Source organism: Theobroma cacao, chromosome 2, assembly GCF_053813885.1.
Source record: "Theobroma cacao isolate CCN51 chromosome 2, ASM5381388v1, whole genome shotgun sequence".
NCBI lineage: Eukaryota > Viridiplantae > Streptophyta > Magnoliopsida > Malvales > Malvaceae > Theobroma > Theobroma cacao.
Window position 1 is genome coordinate 7,398,403 of NC_142640.1, and position 18,892 is coordinate 7,417,294.

Below are 18,892 nucleotides of genomic sequence, written 5' to 3' on the forward strand. Positions count from 1 at the left end.
TTCGGGTTAGGTTTTGGCCCACTAATTTGGGGAGCCGGCAAGGCTTGTCCCCATTTTATTTTGCTCTTCGAGGTCTCCCTCTCCCTCTCAATATCTCTCTCCTCGTTCTCTCTCAGTAAATCAAAAGTTAGTTTCATTTCAAGGTTGGAGCTGAAAGTTTGTGGACATGGAAGAGAAACCATCAAGCTCTCATCGCAAGCGCCAATTCTTCGAAGACGAAGACTCCGACAAGCCTCCCGCGTAATCATTTGCTTCAAATCTTTTCATTTTCTTTTTACTTTAAAAATGAAAATCTGTCATACCTCAATACGAAGTAATTCTTTTTCTTGCTTTGTTGATACAACTGTTTTAGCTCGTAGTTCTACTCGTTTTCTCTTTTATGTTCGCTTTTTGTTTCTTACGTTTGCTTTGGAAATTTTAGCTGTAAATATGTTATGGTGCGTATTATTTTATCATCGAATTTTTTAGGGTTTATATAATGTATTGTTAGGATTTTTTTTCCTTCGAATGCAGTCAATTCTCGATACTATTGTTAAATTTGATTTCTTTGAGAAAATTAGGGTTAAAAGATAATCTTTTTAAGAATTATTTCTGTTGTTTGAATTTTAGAATTAAATCAATAGTTTGATTTACAGGCAAAAGAGAGTTAGGTTTCCCAAGGGAAAGAAAGTGAAGCCTGGAGAAGAACCAGTGAACAGAGTTGATGTGGAAGATGGTTCTGGTGACTTGAAAGATCCCCGTCTCGCTGCCAAGGAGCGTGCCAAGCACCGCAGTCAAATTACTACGGAACTGTTCACTGCAGATGGACAGGGCATGCTTAACGATGTCTCCGCTGCTGAAGTTGCATATGAGGTTTGTTTGCTATCTTCTTAATCTGTCCAATTTAGAGACTGACAATATGAACTGGTCATAAAGATATTATCTGTACAGTCTATCTTTTGTGAATTGATGCTAATTTATCATGAGTGGTCTAAAGGCAAGAAGCAGATTATGTGCTGATTTCCTTTACAATCTAGCTTTTGAACAGAGCTTCTTTGCATCTACTTTGTACTGGTCAACGACTGCTGGTTTATCCATGTTATGTGTCTGAGTGTAATAAATGACAAAAAGGCAGTTTTCTTTTTATTCCAAATGCAAAAATGCATTTTCATCATATTTATTTTGTTGAAATCTTGGTATTTAATTGTTGGCTTTAACAATCTTCAGTGCCACTCTGAGATATGATGCACCTGGCATGTGATGCTGTTATTGAGTGAGTTTATAATTTTAGGATGCTTCTTTCCTGAATTGGCAGCATTTTTTGCAGTCAAGATGACTGCCAGATTCCTCAGTTATTGGTTCAGAGGAAAGGATAGCCAATGATGGGGAATTTCTTTTGGCAGGATAATGAGAACTTTGTCGATGATGGTATTCAAATAGAACCTTTCAATCTGAACAAAGAAAGAGAAGAAGGATACTTTGATGCAGATGGAAACTTTGTTGAATATGTCAATGACAACGAAATCAAGGTACAGTATCTGATTGACCTGAAGCTTCTAAGTTATTATATTAAAACTTCTATTGAGTACCACATGGACTTTTTGTAGGATGCATGGCTTGATAGTGTTGAAGCTGATATAAAATATACAGGAAAAACATCCGCAACAACAAACGATGAAGATGATAATGAAGTTGTGACACAGGATCTTTCCTCTCAAGACATTGGGATAATGAAAAGACGTATTGCCAATGTGCTCGAGCCTGGAGAAACGGTAATATTACATGATGATAGATATTCTGTCTAAAAGAAAAAAAAATTTTCTTTTGTAAAAGGAATAATTGTGTTACATATTTGTTCCAAAATTTGCGTTTTGCTTTGATTTTCATGATATGAGTATATTTTGCTTATATTAGATTATGATATTTTTTGCTGGCACATGGATCTTATCCGATTTATTTCTTTTCATTATTTACTTATTTTTGTTGTCATGGTGATCATTTTTGACATCCATATTGATTCTATTGAGGGCACTCATCAATTTTGAGGCTAATTTGGATTTGCTAAAATGCTCACATAGGGCACAAATTCTACTAACTTACTAAGATGTCAAGCTGTGTATATAATTTCTTTTGGATATTTTTTCTTTATTTGATCAAACTTCAAAATCACAATTGCTTTAGAATGTTAGATATAGAGGTTTTTACACTTGTCATTTTCAGTTTTAAGCTCTATCCCCTATGTACCAGATATTAAATTCGTTTCTATTAGGTAATTAAACAGGTCACAAGGGCACAGTTTAAAGCTAATTTTAATTTACCTTGATAGGTTTTGCGAGCTCTGAGAAGGTTGAAAGGAACTTCAAATAACAGAAAGGAGAAAATGTCAGCTGAGACAAAGCATGTATTTGACCAACTAACTGAGGATGCCATGAAGTTGATGGAGAATGGTGACTACAGTTAAGTCTGTTACTTTCTTGGGTTTCTAGTTCACTTAGATTGAGGAGTAACCTTGAATATTCTAGCTTTAATGCCATCACCTTCTCCAATTAAAAGAAAAAAAAAAAAACTTGCAACTACCAATGATCTTAAAGGTGTTCGTCCACTTTGAGGCAAAGTGGCATAAAATGGCTCAGGGCTGTCACCTTCACCTTTTAGAATATTGGATCTTGCTAATAGTCAACTCTCTTGGAAAGGAATTTAGGAAGCAGATCTGTACTTGTTTTAGATTTAGATTTAGCTTAGTTGAGATTTATGGCTTTGTCAGCCTCCAATTGCCCTTTATCACCAATGAAGCAAATCTGTTTGTGTTTCTTTTTTCATCCCCTTTCTTCTGATAATCATAAATGTAGGTAAAGCTTTAGGAATATAAGTGTATGCTTATTGGTTTTAAATTTCATTCTGCAGATGTGTACCATGAGAAGCAGGAGGTTTTCCAGCGCGAGGCAGGTTGGTGCAATGTTTGAGTAGTTCTTTTAATATATTTTATTTGTTGTATTTATATTGATTGTTTCTGAATTATATTCCATTATGCTAAGTATTCCACGTGTAATTTGTAGGGGCAGGTGTGTATTTTGAATAACTTTTATTAAACATGCTTTAAATGTATTGCTTTTTCAGAGGGATATGAGAAGTTAGCTCTGGCCAGGGGGAAGAGCCTAGCTGTGAATGTTGGACTGGAGAATTCTGGTCCTAACTTGGGAATTGACACACTCACAGATATAAATAATCCTGGAGTAACTTCTTCCATACTCCCTGACTCAGCTGTGGGTACTTCAAATTCAAATCTAAACGCTGCTGATGTTTCAAGCAATACAGCTGACAGTTATGATATGTTTGCTGATGATGAGGATGATGAAAATCTTAAACCATCATCTGAGCCTAATTCTAATGCTGTGATTCAAGCATCTTATGAAGCTGTATACACTTCTTCTGAGAGTATGTATTGCCATTGATCTATTGATTGGAATATTATAAAGCTTTTTGGATGAAATAAGAGTGAATTTGTTGCTTGACCTGCTTGTCTAATTTTTGTGTTTGCTCCATTTGCAGCTGGAGATGTGCAAAATGATTATGTCTATGATGAGTCTTCAGGGTACGCTCTTTGATCCTTCCATGCCTCCATATGTTATAGTTTCAAAAGATTATTTGGATATATATGTTTCTGTTTGGGAATTTTTTTCTGTAGGAGCTTATTGTGATTTATGAAGCAGTGATAGATATTTGAAGACGGAATATTTGCTCAATCTCCATGTATATTGGTATTTAATAATATTTGATCTTACTCCTTTAGTCTTTCTGTTCAGGTACTACTACAGTAGCACTTTGGGATATTATTATGACCCATCTACAGGACTATATTGCTCAGCAGCATCAGGGCAATGGTAATTTTATCCGCAATCTCTTTTTGGCTACTGAGTTTTAGCACTTGCATTTCAGCTATGTTGGTTCATTTGTGGTTTTAATCCCTAAGTTTTGACCAGTGGGTTAACTGTCAATTTGATCAGTGTGTTGAGAGCAGGTTTCATAGATGGGTACTAAATTGCAAAAGAAAAATAGCTGAACATGAGCAGTCATTGGAAAAATTATGGTTTTTAATTAGTCTGAAGTAAATGTATAAGATCTGAATCGAAGTTCCATGAACCCCACCCATTTTAGGAATATTTATGATAACAAGTTATGCCAAGGAGAATTAACATATCAAGCACTGTCATCTTTCTAGAATTTCCTATAATGATAGGTAAAAAATGTCTAATGCTTTTCTTTGATTCAAGATCTGGACTATTCTTGTTTATTTGTGTGGACCCTTGTTTTTTGTTGCCTAGCCATAGAGTTGATAGACCTGCTGTTTGGGATTTGTGCACTGCTCATGGAGCATGACATTTGAAGGCTGTGTTGAAGATTTTCACGTGCATGATTGTCTTGATCTTTTAAGGCTTGGGTTTTCCAAGTTGTCTGGATAAATGTTGTGAGCATATGCTGCTTAGAATCTAATACCTCTCTCTCCTCTGGGGATATAGGTATTCTTTTAATGAGGCGACTGGCACATATGATGAAGTCAAGGAGGTTGCATCCAGTACAAATTGAGAGGTAGAGAGTTGCTGCTTCAGTCAAGGATGTTGTACAGGCTATAGAGTAAAGTTTGATGTGTGAAAGTGGAATGAATCTAAGTGGGTTTGCACACAATAGGCTCCTGACTTCTTTCTTGCCTTTTGAAAGCTAATAACAGTTATACAGTCCTTGTTTTTCTACCCAGTAAGATCACTTAGATTTTCTGTGGCGGTGTCATTTTGCAATTTTTGTTTTGTTGTGGTTGTGGTTGAAGTGTTAGAGATGGAAATTCATCATTTGGATTCCAAGCTTTGAGTTGTTCAGCATATGGGAGTTTGTTTTGTTTTTATAGTATGGCACTTAATTCTGCTAAATCACCACATATCCAAGCAGACTCACGTAATACACGCACAGATTCTTTGTTTTAGCCACACGTAAAACACCCACAAAACCAATAACCCATATATATTATTAAACAAAATTCCTCAAATGCCAACGCATAACCGTTGAAACAATGGGCAGTATTGCCCACTTACATCAACTCCTTGGCAACTTCTTCACCTTGTAATCATACAACGAGGGAGAATGGTAGCCGCTGCCACCAGTCCAAAGCAAAGGTGAGATGAAGGTGAGCCAACCATCAATGCCACGGAAATTAGGTTAATATTACGAGAGCAAAATGAGGTCAGCGTGAACGTCAACAAACATGACCAGTTTGGGACCGATGCTGACTATGTAACTAATCTTGTACCTTTGCTGCAATTTCAGCCTAATGCTGCTCCTTTCCTCTTTCATGATTGCAGCAATCTATTAGCTACACCAATATCAGATAAAATATATGATCAAACTTATATATAAATACTTTCACAGAATAAAACTCTTCATTAGCGATATAAATTGTAATAGGTTGGGAACACTAGTTCTCCTGTAACATGCCAAATGAACCGCCGACATTCAAAGTCAATTCATCAATGTCGGTCTGGTTATTCAATCAGTTTCTGGTCTCCAAAAGCTGTTCCACTTCAATCCAGTTCCTCCTACAAAGTCGAATCTTATTACAATTTGGCCAACAAATAACAAAATGATAGAAACTTCTTCCTCTTTATCACATTAAAACAGCCATTTTTCTTGTGAAAATACATACCAATTTTATAATTAGAATGACATTAAAGGATTTGGGTTTCTCTTTACATTACAAAAAAAAGAAAAAAGAAAAAAGAAAAACCACAGAGAAAAATGTGATACGTAGTATAATCAGATAACGAGCTTTTTTCATCCGACGGTAGAGCGTGAATCCTTTCCACCAAGCGTCTGAATTATAGCTTCAAGGAGTTTAATTTCCTTATCACGCTTAGAGATTTCTTCTTGCTTTGCTCGCAACTCTTCCGTGTGCAGTTCGAATACTTCTGCAAACCAAACAAGGTAAAGAAATGAACATATACCATCTTTCTTTTGCCATAGCCTTAGAACTGGCTAAACAACAGGAAACAAGCAGATATAGTTGAAGCAAATTAGCCGAGATTGAGGGCAAGGGCAATGCACACTTGTGGTGTTCTCAAGCTCTTTTGTAACCTCCTGGGCACGCAATTCGGCAGCCTTTTGCGCCGCCTCGGCCTGTCGTTTCTCGGAACGAGCACGCGCAGCTGCTGTGATTGCAGCATCCACCTCTCTTTCCAGCGTCTCCACTCTTTGTTCAAGAACCTACACTCCACACACAAACCCAGACCATAAACAATAAGCTCAATCGAGCGCATAAAAAATCAAGAGTGCTTAATCGATAGATCAACGATTATACTAAACCCGTTACCTAATTAATAGTATGACGATTAAATCAATAAAAAACCCCAGAATCAGGAATTCAATTAAAAGAAGAAAAAAAAAAAAAACAAGGAGTAACCTTAATTGTTCGGGCTTGTTCGGAGGTTAGAGAGGCTTTGGCAAAGGTATCTTCATCGACAAATACAGCTTTCTTGAGAAGCAGTTTTTGCAGAGAATCCAGATTCAAAGCCATCTCCGTTAGATTGGCTATGGCTCCGCCCCATCTCTCCTCGCTCCCTTTGCCCTTCTCCTGCTCCATTATTATTATTATTATTATTTTCTATTCTACAAAATGCTAGTAGTAATCTCAATAAATCAAGCTCTCGGGTAAAAACTTTATTGGGCTTCCCTTTCTTTCAGCATGGGCTTTTAATTTTCTGTTTTCTCTAGAATTAAGCCCACTTCCTTAACAAGTTCGGCTGAATTCAACCAAGTCTCGAGTTATTCTCAAACGTACTTAAATAACAGGCAACAACCAGTCCATTAAATCGTCACCAAATTAGTTCATGTCCCCGGTTTGCTTTTTAACTTAACGACCACACCCTAGTAAGATAAAAAAGTTGAATCATGAGCTTATAGGCACGTGCACGTTAGATACCATTTGGATTTTCAAAATTATTTTTAAAATTTTTAAAGTGATAATAATTAAGTTTCAAAATTTTATTGATCGAAGAAGAACAACAATATCAAATCAAGTTTGATAATATTTCAAAGTAAATTGTAATTTAAAATCACATTGGTTTTTTAATTAGATTTCGTTCATTGACTGTAATGTGGTTGAATTATAATTTTATACCGTGTTGGTTTGTTTCAAAACAAATGTTACTTCAATATCAATTAATTGAACACATTATAAAAAATGTCGATAGACATCTCTTATATCAAACACTACCAAAAAAACTTATTAAGTTACAAATTTGATGAACATAATTAGAATAACTTATTTGTTATGCTTTTAAAAAAAATTGCATCAACTCTAAAGTTAAAAATTTGTCAAATATATAATCATTTCAATTAAATTTTGGTTGATTAGAGAATTTTGTTCATTTTATATACTTATTTCTTTTTAACATTTATCAACAAATTTTTTTAATTTTTAAAATAAAGGGATAAGCATGCATTTGATAGGTGAAGAAATTTACATGTGTTTGATTCATTTAACAACAATAAATCTACAATAATATTATTAATTTAATTGTTTGTATAGCTAAAGTAAACGGAGAAACACGATTATAAATGAAAATAGACATTTGAGATGTATTGTTAGGGAAATGTTTGGACATAAAATCTTTTAACAATTTTTGGGTGTACCCCAAACTTTCCCAAATATGCATATCTAATGGAAGACGTTGAGGGAAAGGATACTAATGCATATATCCAACAGCAGGGAAGTGCCAGCAGAGGCAGCGGTGTATCTCAGTCTCTCTTCTATCCCAAAATCGAGGAGCTTTCGCACGAGAATCTGGCAGTTAGGTTCGTACCAGGGCGGGTATTAGATTGACACTTGGCTTAACAGCACTGGATGGAGGATATGGAAAGAGGGACCGTATCGGGTCTGTGGGACCCAAAAGTCTACTCGCTTTCCGGCTAAGGAATGTAAAAGGGCTTTTTGCTTTCTTTCTTTCTTTCCTCTTTGAAATTTCTATGTTATTTGAAATTTGAATATTTGTAAAATCTTTTGTAGTCCTTAAGAAAGGTTGAAATGCCTCCCATGTCCCCTTTTCCTTTCTTGGGGACAAAGGAAGAGACGGCGCTGGTGGATGGATGGTGGATCACTTAATTCATTTGCCTTGCATCTTCATTGGTTGGGACCAAATAGGTAAATACCATTTAATTAGAATAAAGGTCGCCGTGTTGCCTTTACACAATGCATTGTTTTTATTTTTTTTTCTTTGTGGAATTTGTACATTCCAATTCACTAAATTGATTGCTCATTCCTTAAGTTATTATCTTTTTCTTCTTTCTTTTTTCCAGAATAAGTATACTTTTAATGGACATGTCAATATTCACAAAATTTGCTATTTGATTTAATATTAATTTAGCATTTCTTGATGTGTTAGTACGATTTTAGTCAAAAAAGTATCTATAGAACGCATAAAAGGTTACGAAATAAATATAATATGTTGTTAAAGTTACATTTATTGGGTTTTTAATAAAAAAAGAATTTATAAAGAAACTGCCAAGTAATTAACTAATAAGGGTGTAAACTTTGGATTTCTAAGTTTAGATGCTAAGCCTGACAGTAGACGTTCATAATGTCAAATAAGTTGGAAGGGAAAGAGAATCCTAAGGACATCAAATTAAAAACTTGAAAAAATTCTATGAAAATAGTAGAAAAAAAATGTTGAATTATGATACTCTCTGCTCCATTTGATGCTGTAATTCAGCCATAAAACTAGTTTTAAACAAAAGTTGAAAATTGAATGTGGCATGATTCTTTATTTTGCACGCAGTCAAAGATGAAACGACATCATGCAGCCTTGGATCAATTAATGAATTAAAACATTTCCATTCGGTAGTTAAGTGTTGATTAATTTCTGCCTAACCTAAGCACAGAGGAAAGAGGAAAGAGGAATCAAGAAATCCAAAACCTCAAAAAGAGGAAACGAGAGACGTGGGCGCATGTACTCTTTAAGCCCCATAACACAAAAGGGCGAGTTGGCACAGGTAAAAGGACAAGTCGAAAGAGGGTAATTTGGTCATTTCATTAAACGCACAAAATTCCAATAACTGACCTTTCAAGAAAATAAAAACATGTTAACAGTTAGGAGATGAGTTGGGTTGTTACAGTAGAGAAATTTATCCAAAATAAAAAGAAAAATAGGGATAAAACAAAACAACAGAAAAATCAAAAGCCAAATCCTCTCTTAATTTTAAACAATTTAATAAATAATAAATTACATGCATGCATGATATTTTATTAAAACAATAATTATATATTAATAATAGTTTTTAATAATAATTCCCTTTCTCCACGCGCCACCTGACAGGAGTGGGACCCCAGAAGTCCCGTACCTTCCAAATACAAATGCTCAATTGCGAATGAGAAGCTCAACAGTGGGGGGTGGGTTCCAAATGAAAGGTCCCACATCCAATGCAGAGCGTGTAATTCACGCATAACAGTAAGAGGGTAGGGTAAATAATTTATTGCCTATTTAAGCAGTAGTGATAAAAATGCTGGAGAAGGAGGCCGAGAGTCAGTCATGGTGTTGGTGTCTTGTGCGTCACTCTGCTCTCTGTCTTTGTTTCTTTTGTGAATTAATTTTTATTTTTATTTATAATTATTTATATATAATTATTTAATATATAGTATTATATATTTTCTTGTTAAGGGTGTGAGAGCAAAATATAAATAGCGTTTGTTCTTCTCTAGCCCAGCTTTAATGGCGTGAGAAGGTACGAAGGGAGAGTGTGTATATATATTTCTACGGTTCTTAAAGTAACCGTATGTGATCCCTTCAATCTTTGCATGCTTCACCAACTCTTCACAAAAGAAAACCCAAAACCCAAAATGAAATTATTTTGATATCAATGAAATGCAATTTGGCAAAACAATATTTTCTTCTGTTTGGTTTCCATCATCACTCAAAGAGAACCAACCACCCCCCCTTTATTTTTCCTATTTTCCAAATTCTGAGCAAAAACCCAGATGATAAAAAGTGGTAATCTCTTCTGGGTATTTGTTATTTAAGTCTGTTTCAATTCATATCTGATGTGGGTATTTTGATTGTTTCTTCTTGTTGTTTTGTTTTTTTGTCTATTTTGGTTGGTCGGTTTTCTTTTTTGTCTGTCTTGTTTTTCTTGATGTTGGAAGCAACAGCTGAGATTGGGAAGAAGAAGAACAGAGGAAACATGAAGGATGATGAGGAGCTTGAAATGTTGTTGGATGAGATCCCTCATGCAACATCACATAATCTTCATCATCATCATCATCTGCATCAAAAAATTGATAAAAATCATGTGAATGGGTCATTTCATGGCATGTGTGGTCTTATGTATGATGATGACCCATCAGGTTATTATTATAAGCATACATGTGCTTCCCCTGTAAGCGGTTTCTCTTTACAATCAGATGGTTCTTCCTCAAGTTTGGTTTCTAACAATGGGCTGTCTTTATCTGACAATGGATCACCAACGCCACCTCCACGAGAAGACCTTAAGCCACACTTGCCTAATGGACTACTCGTGGATTCAGCTATTAGGAAAAAGGCCAGTAGTGACGGCTTGATTGCTGAACTGGGTCTTTGTAGAAATCTTAGTAAAGTGTATTTTAGTAATGATCAACAGAATGCGGCTTCTAGTTTTAGAGATTTTTCACTTGAATCCAACGGGATTCAACTTTTTGATCAAATCAATGTTGAGAAGTATGCGGTTTGTGACAAACTGAGGAAGGGGTCTTCTGATTGTGTGGGATTTCAGTCCCCTGTTCCAGCGACTGTTCCAATGAGTTTCGATGTTGGGATGAATATGGCATTTTCTGGATTGCCCCAGCAGGAATATAGGATGAATAATTTATTGGGGTCTCAATTTTATCCTGGTTGTTCGGATGCTTTGTTTTCTCAGCAGGAAATGAATTGTTGGAATGGTGCAATGAGATCTCCTTGGCAGAAAAAGGAGCAGACGTGCAATTATCACCACAGAGGAAATTCTGTATCGAATTTAAGCACTTCTTTGAGTAAGCTTTCTGTGACTGATGCTTTAGTCTATGGACAACGACATGGTCTGAGTTGGAATGACGAAATAGGTGAGCTGAATTTCCCTGGTTCTCCCAGGTTGATTCAAGCAAGCCCTCATGCAAGTGTTGAAAATCTGTTACACCATGGGCTGCCACTAGCCAATGGAATGGCTAGAGCACATTCAAACATTAGAATCCCACATGGAGGTCTTGAGGCTTTTACTAGTGAGGATAGTTTCATTATTCAAGGAGAGGGTTTAAATTATGTGATTAATAAGGGGCTTGATCGTTCAAGAGGGCAAAACAAGGGCTTACTGCATGAGGTTGGTGTGAGTAAGCATCTAGAAAGAAGGCCACAGCTTGATGGTTGGTCTCATATTACAGCAGCTTGTGGAAATACTAAGAATGCTAAGTTATATAATCCCTCCTTGCCACCTAAGTGTAACTCTTTGGCTGAAGCTCGTGGGTACATATACTTAATAGCAAAAGATCAACATGGCTGCAGATTTTTACAGCGGCTATTTGATGAGGGCACCCAGCAGGATGTTCAATTAATATTTAAGGAGATCATTGATCATGTAGTTGAACTTATGATGAATCCTTTTGGGAATTACCTCATGCAGAAGTTATTGGAAGTTTGTAATGAAGAACAGAGGATGCAGATTCTGCTAATGGTTACTGAAGAACCAGGGCAGCTTGTCAAAATATCTCTAAACACTCATGGGTATGTCAGATACACTGCTTTATATGTTTTTGTTGTGTCCACTGGTTTTTACATTGCTTTTCCTTCTTTCAGCACTCGTGTGGTTCAAAAGTTGATTGAGACTCTCAAAACCAGGCAGCAAATTTCACTAGTTATATCAGCCCTTGAGCCTGGCTTTCTAGCTCTCATCAAGGACCTGAATGGAAATCATGTTGTACAGCGTTGCTTGCAATGTCTTAGCAGTGAAGATAACAAGGTAAACCTTCCATCTTCGAAATTGCTGAGCGTTATGACTGGACTCATTTCCATGCCATTCAGTTTTGTCCATTAATTTATAAAGTGTTATATCTTGTAGAAGTTATGGACAATGTTTTCCTTTTTGGGGGTCTACATGTGGATTAACGATCATTATGAAAACATTCAAGCATATGTCAGACAAGTGTGATACCTGATTAGCATTCCTTTAATGACAACATAATTGTGCTTTAGTTTGACAGAAACCAAGAACATCCCTCTACTTCTTCTCAGTGCCAATCCATCACATGGCATGTGGTGGGCATTTTTTGAAACTTCACAACCAAAAAGAACTGCTTTCTGCTTTTATTCTTTACTTCAGTGACTTGATTGGCCAAATTTCTTTAAAATCTTTTAGATTGGAATTAAAATGGATGATTGTACCTTTTTCCAGTTCTTGTGGAATAATTGACAATTCAGCTGCACTGGATGTGGCATTTCAGTTAAACATCAATTCGTGTCTAAATATGATGAGTCCTTGATAATATCGGAGTATCCTTTTTATTTTCCATTTAAAAAGGGGGGAGCGTTCTTTTTAAATGTCTTAACTTCAAGTGAGCAGAAAAGCTAATTCAGCCCTATGATGGCCTTCAGTCTCTTTGAATCTGTGAAAATATGTTTAGACTTGATGGAAAACAATGGAGTGTTTAACCACTTTTTTTGGAGTCAATATGTAATGTGCCGTCTGTTAGCTGTTTCTTGCAGATATTGCAGTTGGTAGCAAACTATGTGATTTCTTATGGTGGCATTTTGTGTAACTGGGTGGTTTTGGTTAAAATTTAGTTGAGATTATATTGCATGTGCACTTATTGAATTTTGTTCATTCAGCATCATTACTTTCCCCTGCAGTATTTGACAATTTTCTTCTTCCAACTACTTTGACAGTTTATTTTTGTTGCTGCTGCAAAGTATTGTGTTGATATTGCAACTCATCAACATGGCTGTTGTGTTTTGCAACGATGCATTAGCCATTCAACAGGGGAATATCGAGAAAACTTGGTTGCAGAAATATCCGCCAATGGGCTTCTACTTGCACAGGATGCATATGGGTAAGTATTAAAATTATATTAGTCTACAATTATCAACCATCACTCAGGACAAAGAACTGTTGTTTTTGGGGAAATACAATTAGTCTATTACTTTAATACCAATTACTTAGCTCTCTGCTTCCAATTTTCTGGGAAAAATGAAAAAGATAAACCCAACTTACACATTTGTGATGTATAGGAAAAGGCATGGGAAGCAGAAAATCATGGCATATGGGATGGTATTAGACCTTCTCTATTTAGCCCTTGTGTTATACTAGACTGTGATGATGGCAAAGCTTTATTTCAAAATGTAAATTAGTGGCTTGTTTTGTTTTGCTAATTCTCATTATTTTTTTAATTCAAGTATGAATTATGCTGAATACGTTCTGGCAATCATCATGTTAGTCTAGTGCTCATATGGTTGTTGGGAAACGACTGTTGTCCTCACTAGGTCCTTTATTGTTGATCAGGTTGAATTGACAGGTCTTTAGGAGTTGTCATCAATTCTTACATGCACCTTGTAGTTTGCTTCATGTATGGGTTCTTATATACATGATCATGCTATAGAGCCAGAAGATCACAAATGTTCATGGATAACTTCCTTTTTTTTTTCCAGCTCAAGAAAACTTGTCCTTTTAGGTCTCATGTGGCCTAAACAGTTTGTTTGGTCTACTGGATTATATCTTTAAAAAAAAAAAAACCCCTTGCCATATTTTGTTTCTGGAATTTAGAAAAAATGGAAAAAGAAATTGTCAAAAGTAGTATATGGAGTTGTGAAAGCTTTGTATCTTCTGGAAATTGTTGAAAGAGTGCTGATTTCTTGCTTTTACCCTTTGTGGAGTGCTTTGTCATGAGACTGGTTAGTTCATTCTCTCTAATTGGGGACCAGTGGCCCCTGAATGAAGTTTGTCATAGATACTTTTTCCTTTCTGCTTTTTGTTAATATTATTTTCACTGCAGATTTCTTTTTTCATTTTGCAGAAATTATGTTGTTCAGTTTATCTTGGAGTTAAAAATCCCTTCTGCCACTTCAGCTTTGATTTCTCAATTTGAAGGGAACTACGTGCACCTCTCAACACAGAAGTTCAGCAGTCATGTGGTCGAAAAATGTCTTTTGGTATCAAATGATGAGAGCTGGTCAAGAATCATTCATGAATTGCTATCTTCAGCTCACTTCGAACAGTTGCTACAAGATCCACATGCAAACTATGTTGTGCAAACTGCTCTACGCGTGTCTGAGGTTCAGGATTCACTTACTTCTATTACTTATGAGACCCCCAACCCCTCAATCAACACCTCTCTTCATCTCTGTGGCTCAAAAAGTATAGATGTTTTTCAATCATAACATTTATTGATGCCTCAATCTGGACTCATGGGTTACTAAGAGAACTACACTTATTATGTGGTAGAGAGTACCTGCTAGATGTACTGCATGCAGGTGATAGCATAAGGAATCACATAAAATGATTAATGTGATGGATCTGGTTGAAAATTTATGCTCCTATGTAGAAGGCAAACTTAATGATCTTGCCTAAGGATTAAATTGCTTAGTTCAAAATCCTCTTCTCATGCAACTTTTTAAATTAAGAGAGCCACTCTAGTCTCCTACTAATTATCCATATTAGAAACAGGGTTAATACTTATTCAGATTTATATTTTTTTTTTGTTGGCTCTTTTCGTCTCTTTATTACTGTTCTGATTTTTGTTTCTATGTTAGGGACATCTGCACAATTCACTCGTTGAAGCAATTGAGTCCCATAAAGCAATTTCGCGCAACAGCCCATATTCCAAGAGAATTTTCTCTCAGAAGCTTCTGAAGAAGTGATGTACATTCTCCCTGTCTCTGAAAGAAGCAGTGTTGTTGTTTTGTGTCTCTCATAGTCTGTTTTCTACCGTCACAAAAATTGTTATCAATGTATGGTAACTGGGTTTAACCATAAAGGCTCATGCCTATAACCAGAGGAAGGGTTTTGTCTTCTCAAAGTGCATGGAAATGCATTTCATGTGCTCAGAAGAATGTAAAAGATAAAGCAATTTGCTTCAAGTTGCTTAAATTTTGGACATGTATTATTTTGTTGTCATGTTGATCTCTATGCATTGAAGATTACCATCCTTATTTTCTTTGCAAGTCTCACTTTATGAAGTTGCACAGTGTATAGAATGTTAGGATTTTGATTCCAGCTGTACAATACAAACGTGGATGCCTTTTTAATATTATATGCAGGAGAATGGATGATGCATTATCTTTTTTGCAACCCAACCCCAACCCCCCCCCCCCCCCCCCCCCTTTTTTGTTTTTTGGCTAGATCTTTGGATTTGGGAAAGAGTCCTTGACATTGAATACTCTTGTCAAAAATTCATTTTAGGAGATGGCAGTTGCTTAATTCCTGAGTACTTTTGCAGTTTGCTTTCCTAAATTTGCTTATGTTATGTTAATAATAATGGAAGGTTGAGAACTCTAGAGGGTCACTTTCTATCTCATGGAGGGAGAATATCAGTCATCAGCAACAACGAAGCTGTTTTCTTGTGTTAATTTGACCACATTCCATACACTTGATGAACGTGTTTATGTTTCTTTCCTTTTTGTTTAAGTGTCCTTAGTTCAACCTTTCCTTCTCTTTTTCCTTTTACTCTCTTTTCAAGAAACTAAACGCTAAGCATGCGAAGAAACTCAAAATTACAAAGAAGCAGATTGCATGTGGCTGTGGTACTGGTGGCTCATGCTTCATTTTCTATTTGCAGTAATGCAGTGATGGATCTCAGTCAGTGATCCATACGTCTGAAGTTCATAATGGTTCCATTTGTTTACCTCCTCTGGGAAACTTCACCAGCATTATTGACAACAGCTTCATTCTAGTGTGCCATGAAATGCAACTATTAACAAGTTGTAGGAAACTTGCTAGGTTTGCAAATTCCTATTTTGGCATTAGGCCTACAGTTTAAGATGATGACAAAATTGTAGATTTTACTAGTTTTTCCGTTTTTCCTTTTGGTACCCAATCAAGAAAAGTAAATTTTACTGGTTGAAAACTCCATTTCCTGTAGTATTGCCTCAATTGAGGTTAGGTGCTTGGGATTGTATTCCTTAATATGCTTCATATATCAGTATCAGCCCCTTGTAACTACAACTCTGGCAAGAGCCTCTTCATCAGTTCCAAGCCCCTTGATAGAGGACTTTGTTAAAGTATTTCTCAGGACAGCTTAGGCATTTGATTGTGGCTGTCAATCGTGCAAGACATTCACCCTTTGGATCTTTCTTTTAGTCCTGTAACATGAAGCAAAAAGAAAGGTCCTGCAAATGAGAATTCAATGTAAAACGACCTAACTTATAAATTCTGCCCTTGTCGCTGCAATTTGTATAAATATGTCAATACTTATTCTTTTTCCCGACCAATTGAGAAAAAACACCCACATACCCGAACGTGCTTCTTATCAGGAAATTGTCCATTCATTCATTGCTCTTTGTACAACGGTTCTACTGATCATTACTCTTTATATGATTGTTCTTCTCATTCATCGCTATGTGTAGTTATATGATTTAGTGAAACACATTTTATAATATAAAGAAACATAATATATTAGTAGTCAAAGTCAAGCATATAAATTTTGCCTCCTATGTTAGAATTCTTGTATGGAGAGGTTCTGATGCATTGGTAGTTGGGTAAAAGTAGATTTGGTAATTCATGTTTTTATATCTTAACTATGTCGTATAAATGCATGATATTAATAGCTGTTGTCGAAAATTGAAGTTGATAAACTACTATAACAAATTTGAGGCTTGATACTTTGTCTCAAGGATAATTTTAGTTTTTTCAGAGTATGAAACTTGATGCAAAAAGATTAAAGTGATTATCGCTCAAGATTCAACATAATTTTCCTAAATAGTTCAGAGATACAAGAGCAATACAAAATTAAAGGAAGAAAGAACCTAGCAACTTAAAGTGGCGATAATACTTCAATTGGGATCATTTTATTATTTATATTAAATATTAAATAAAAAAATTATTTTGAGAAGTTTATTAAAAATATGTAATAAATAAAAAATTTTAAAAAATTTGAGAGCCATGGTCCCAATAAATATACTACCCTCATCTCTTATTAAAAAAAAGATATAATAAATAAAAAATTTTAGAAATTTTGGGGACCCTACCCTTCGCCTTCGTATTGAACTCTTAAATCTTAAGTCTCAAGTCTTAATTATATAACTAATTAATCACATAATTTATAATATAAACTTTACATTATAAAGTATAAACTTGGAAGAATTTTATAGACCATTTCTCTCTCAATCTAATTTATTAGCAATATCAAAGTAAATTTTAAATTATTTTTTCAAAATAAAACTTAGGTAGCGTTTGGTATAAGAGAAGTGGGAGCACATTCCCTGCAATGTGCTCAATTAAGTTATATTGTAATGTTTGTTTTACAACAGACCACGACAACGTAAGATTGCAATTCAAAATCAATGTAATCACATTATATTGCACTTTACAATATTTTCAAAAACATTTTTACCTTCAACTTTATTACTTTGTTAAAAACATTTTGTAATGTTATAATTAAAATAAAATATATAATATAAGAATTAAAAAATAAAATAAAATAAAATAAAATAAAATATAAGAAATTAAAATTTATATAATATAGATAAAAGAAATTAAAATAAAATATATAATATAAAAAATTATATTAAAAAATAAAAATATAAAATACAAAATTATAATAAAAAATAAAAATAAAATATATGATATTAAAAATATATTTAAGAGATGATATTTTATAAAAATTAATAATAAAAAATACAAGTATGTTAAACTTATATTTTAATAAACAAGAATAATTTTGAAAATTAACATTACATTCTCAATAAAGTAATTGTAAATCAAACGCTACAATATTATTTTTTTTGTATTTTAATAATTAGTTTACTTATATACTAAACATTGTAATGTTGTTTTCTCTACAATCATATTACTTGCAATCACATTTTCTGTAATTATCTAATATTGTAAAGTATCAAACGCTACTTTATATTAATCATAAAAATAGATATAATGTGAATAATTTTTAAAAATAAACTATTAATTGAATTGAAAAATTAAAAATTAAACAAAAACGAAAGAATTTCGGTTAAATCAATTAATGAGTAACGGTTAATTGAAGTGAATTAATGACTTGGTCAGGGTACTTTGGTAAGAATAAGGAAGCGTCAAAGGACAGAAGCGCGTTGATATTGCAAACATCAGGTAGATTTTTGACAAGGCACCTGGAATTCAGCCACGTCACACGCATGGCTTCTGCTCTTTTTCTGCTGTTTTCAGAAACATGGTGAAGTGTGTTCTGCAAAATAGAAAAAAATGATACTAGGAACATACTGGGTTTGGGTTTGAGTTTGAGTTTGGCCCAGTTTTTAACAGTTTGTTCTGTTGTTAAATTTTTTTCTTTAAAATTCTAATAACGAAGTTCAGAGCCTTTTATCTGGATCAATTATTTTTCATGAGATCACAATTAATAAAAAAATTGTATCTATTTTAATACTATTGATCACATACTCATAGTTTTAATAAAAAACATATCAACATAACTGTTAATTAAGAAAAATATAAAACTCAATCATTATCCTCTTAAGACCACAACGTTTTCATTTTCTTGTTTTTAGTGCAAGCTATGCCACACGCGCGTCAGCAGTTTCTCCGCAAAATCTCGCGAAATATTCAACACAGCGACGCCCACCCACAATAAATATTAATTCCCTTGCATTAATTTAGTATTAAAAAACTGAAGGGTCGGCGAACAAAAGGAGTTAAAAATTCTTGACGCCACAATAAAAAAAATTAAATTTAAAAT

General features: G+C 34.6%; 3 protein-coding genes across 3 annotated transcripts; 2 read left to right on the top strand and 1 right to left on the bottom strand.

Moving 5' to 3' along the window:
* Positions 1-42: 42 nt before the first annotated feature.
* On the top strand, positions 43-4,853 carry LOC18608298 (CD2-binding protein-like protein). Its single transcript, XM_007042911.3, has 10 exons — positions 43-240; positions 636-852; positions 1,383-1,508; positions 1,587-1,751; positions 2,306-2,435; positions 2,884-2,925; positions 3,097-3,414; positions 3,529-3,571; positions 3,783-3,860; positions 4,497-4,853. The coding sequence occupies exons 1-10, from the start codon at positions 167-169 to the stop codon at positions 4,561-4,563; spliced, it is 1,260 nt and encodes a 419-aa protein (XP_007042973.3). The 5' UTR covers positions 43-166; the 3' UTR covers positions 4,564-4,853.
* A 756-nt stretch (positions 4,854-5,609) lies between these two features.
* On the bottom strand, positions 5,610-6,630 carry LOC18608299 (tropomyosin). The gene is made up of 3 exons (XM_018116182.2): positions 6,425-6,630; positions 6,072-6,228; positions 5,610-5,933 (listed from the first exon to the last, which is right to left on the bottom strand). Exons 1-3 carry the CDS (start codon positions 6,602-6,604, stop codon positions 5,800-5,802), a joined length of 471 nt encoding a protein of 156 aa, XP_017971671.1. The 5' UTR covers positions 6,605-6,630; the 3' UTR covers positions 5,610-5,799.
* Positions 6,631-9,541: 2,911 nt separating this feature from the next.
* On the top strand, positions 9,542-15,166 carry LOC18608300 (uncharacterized). The gene is made up of 5 exons (XM_007042913.3): positions 9,542-11,744; positions 11,817-11,979; positions 12,903-13,066; positions 14,027-14,285; positions 14,763-15,166. The coding sequence occupies exons 1-5, from the start codon at positions 10,150-10,152 to the stop codon at positions 14,868-14,870; spliced, it is 2,289 nt and encodes a 762-aa protein (XP_007042975.2). The 5' UTR covers positions 9,542-10,149; the 3' UTR covers positions 14,871-15,166.
* Positions 15,167-18,892: the final 3,726 nt, after the last annotated feature.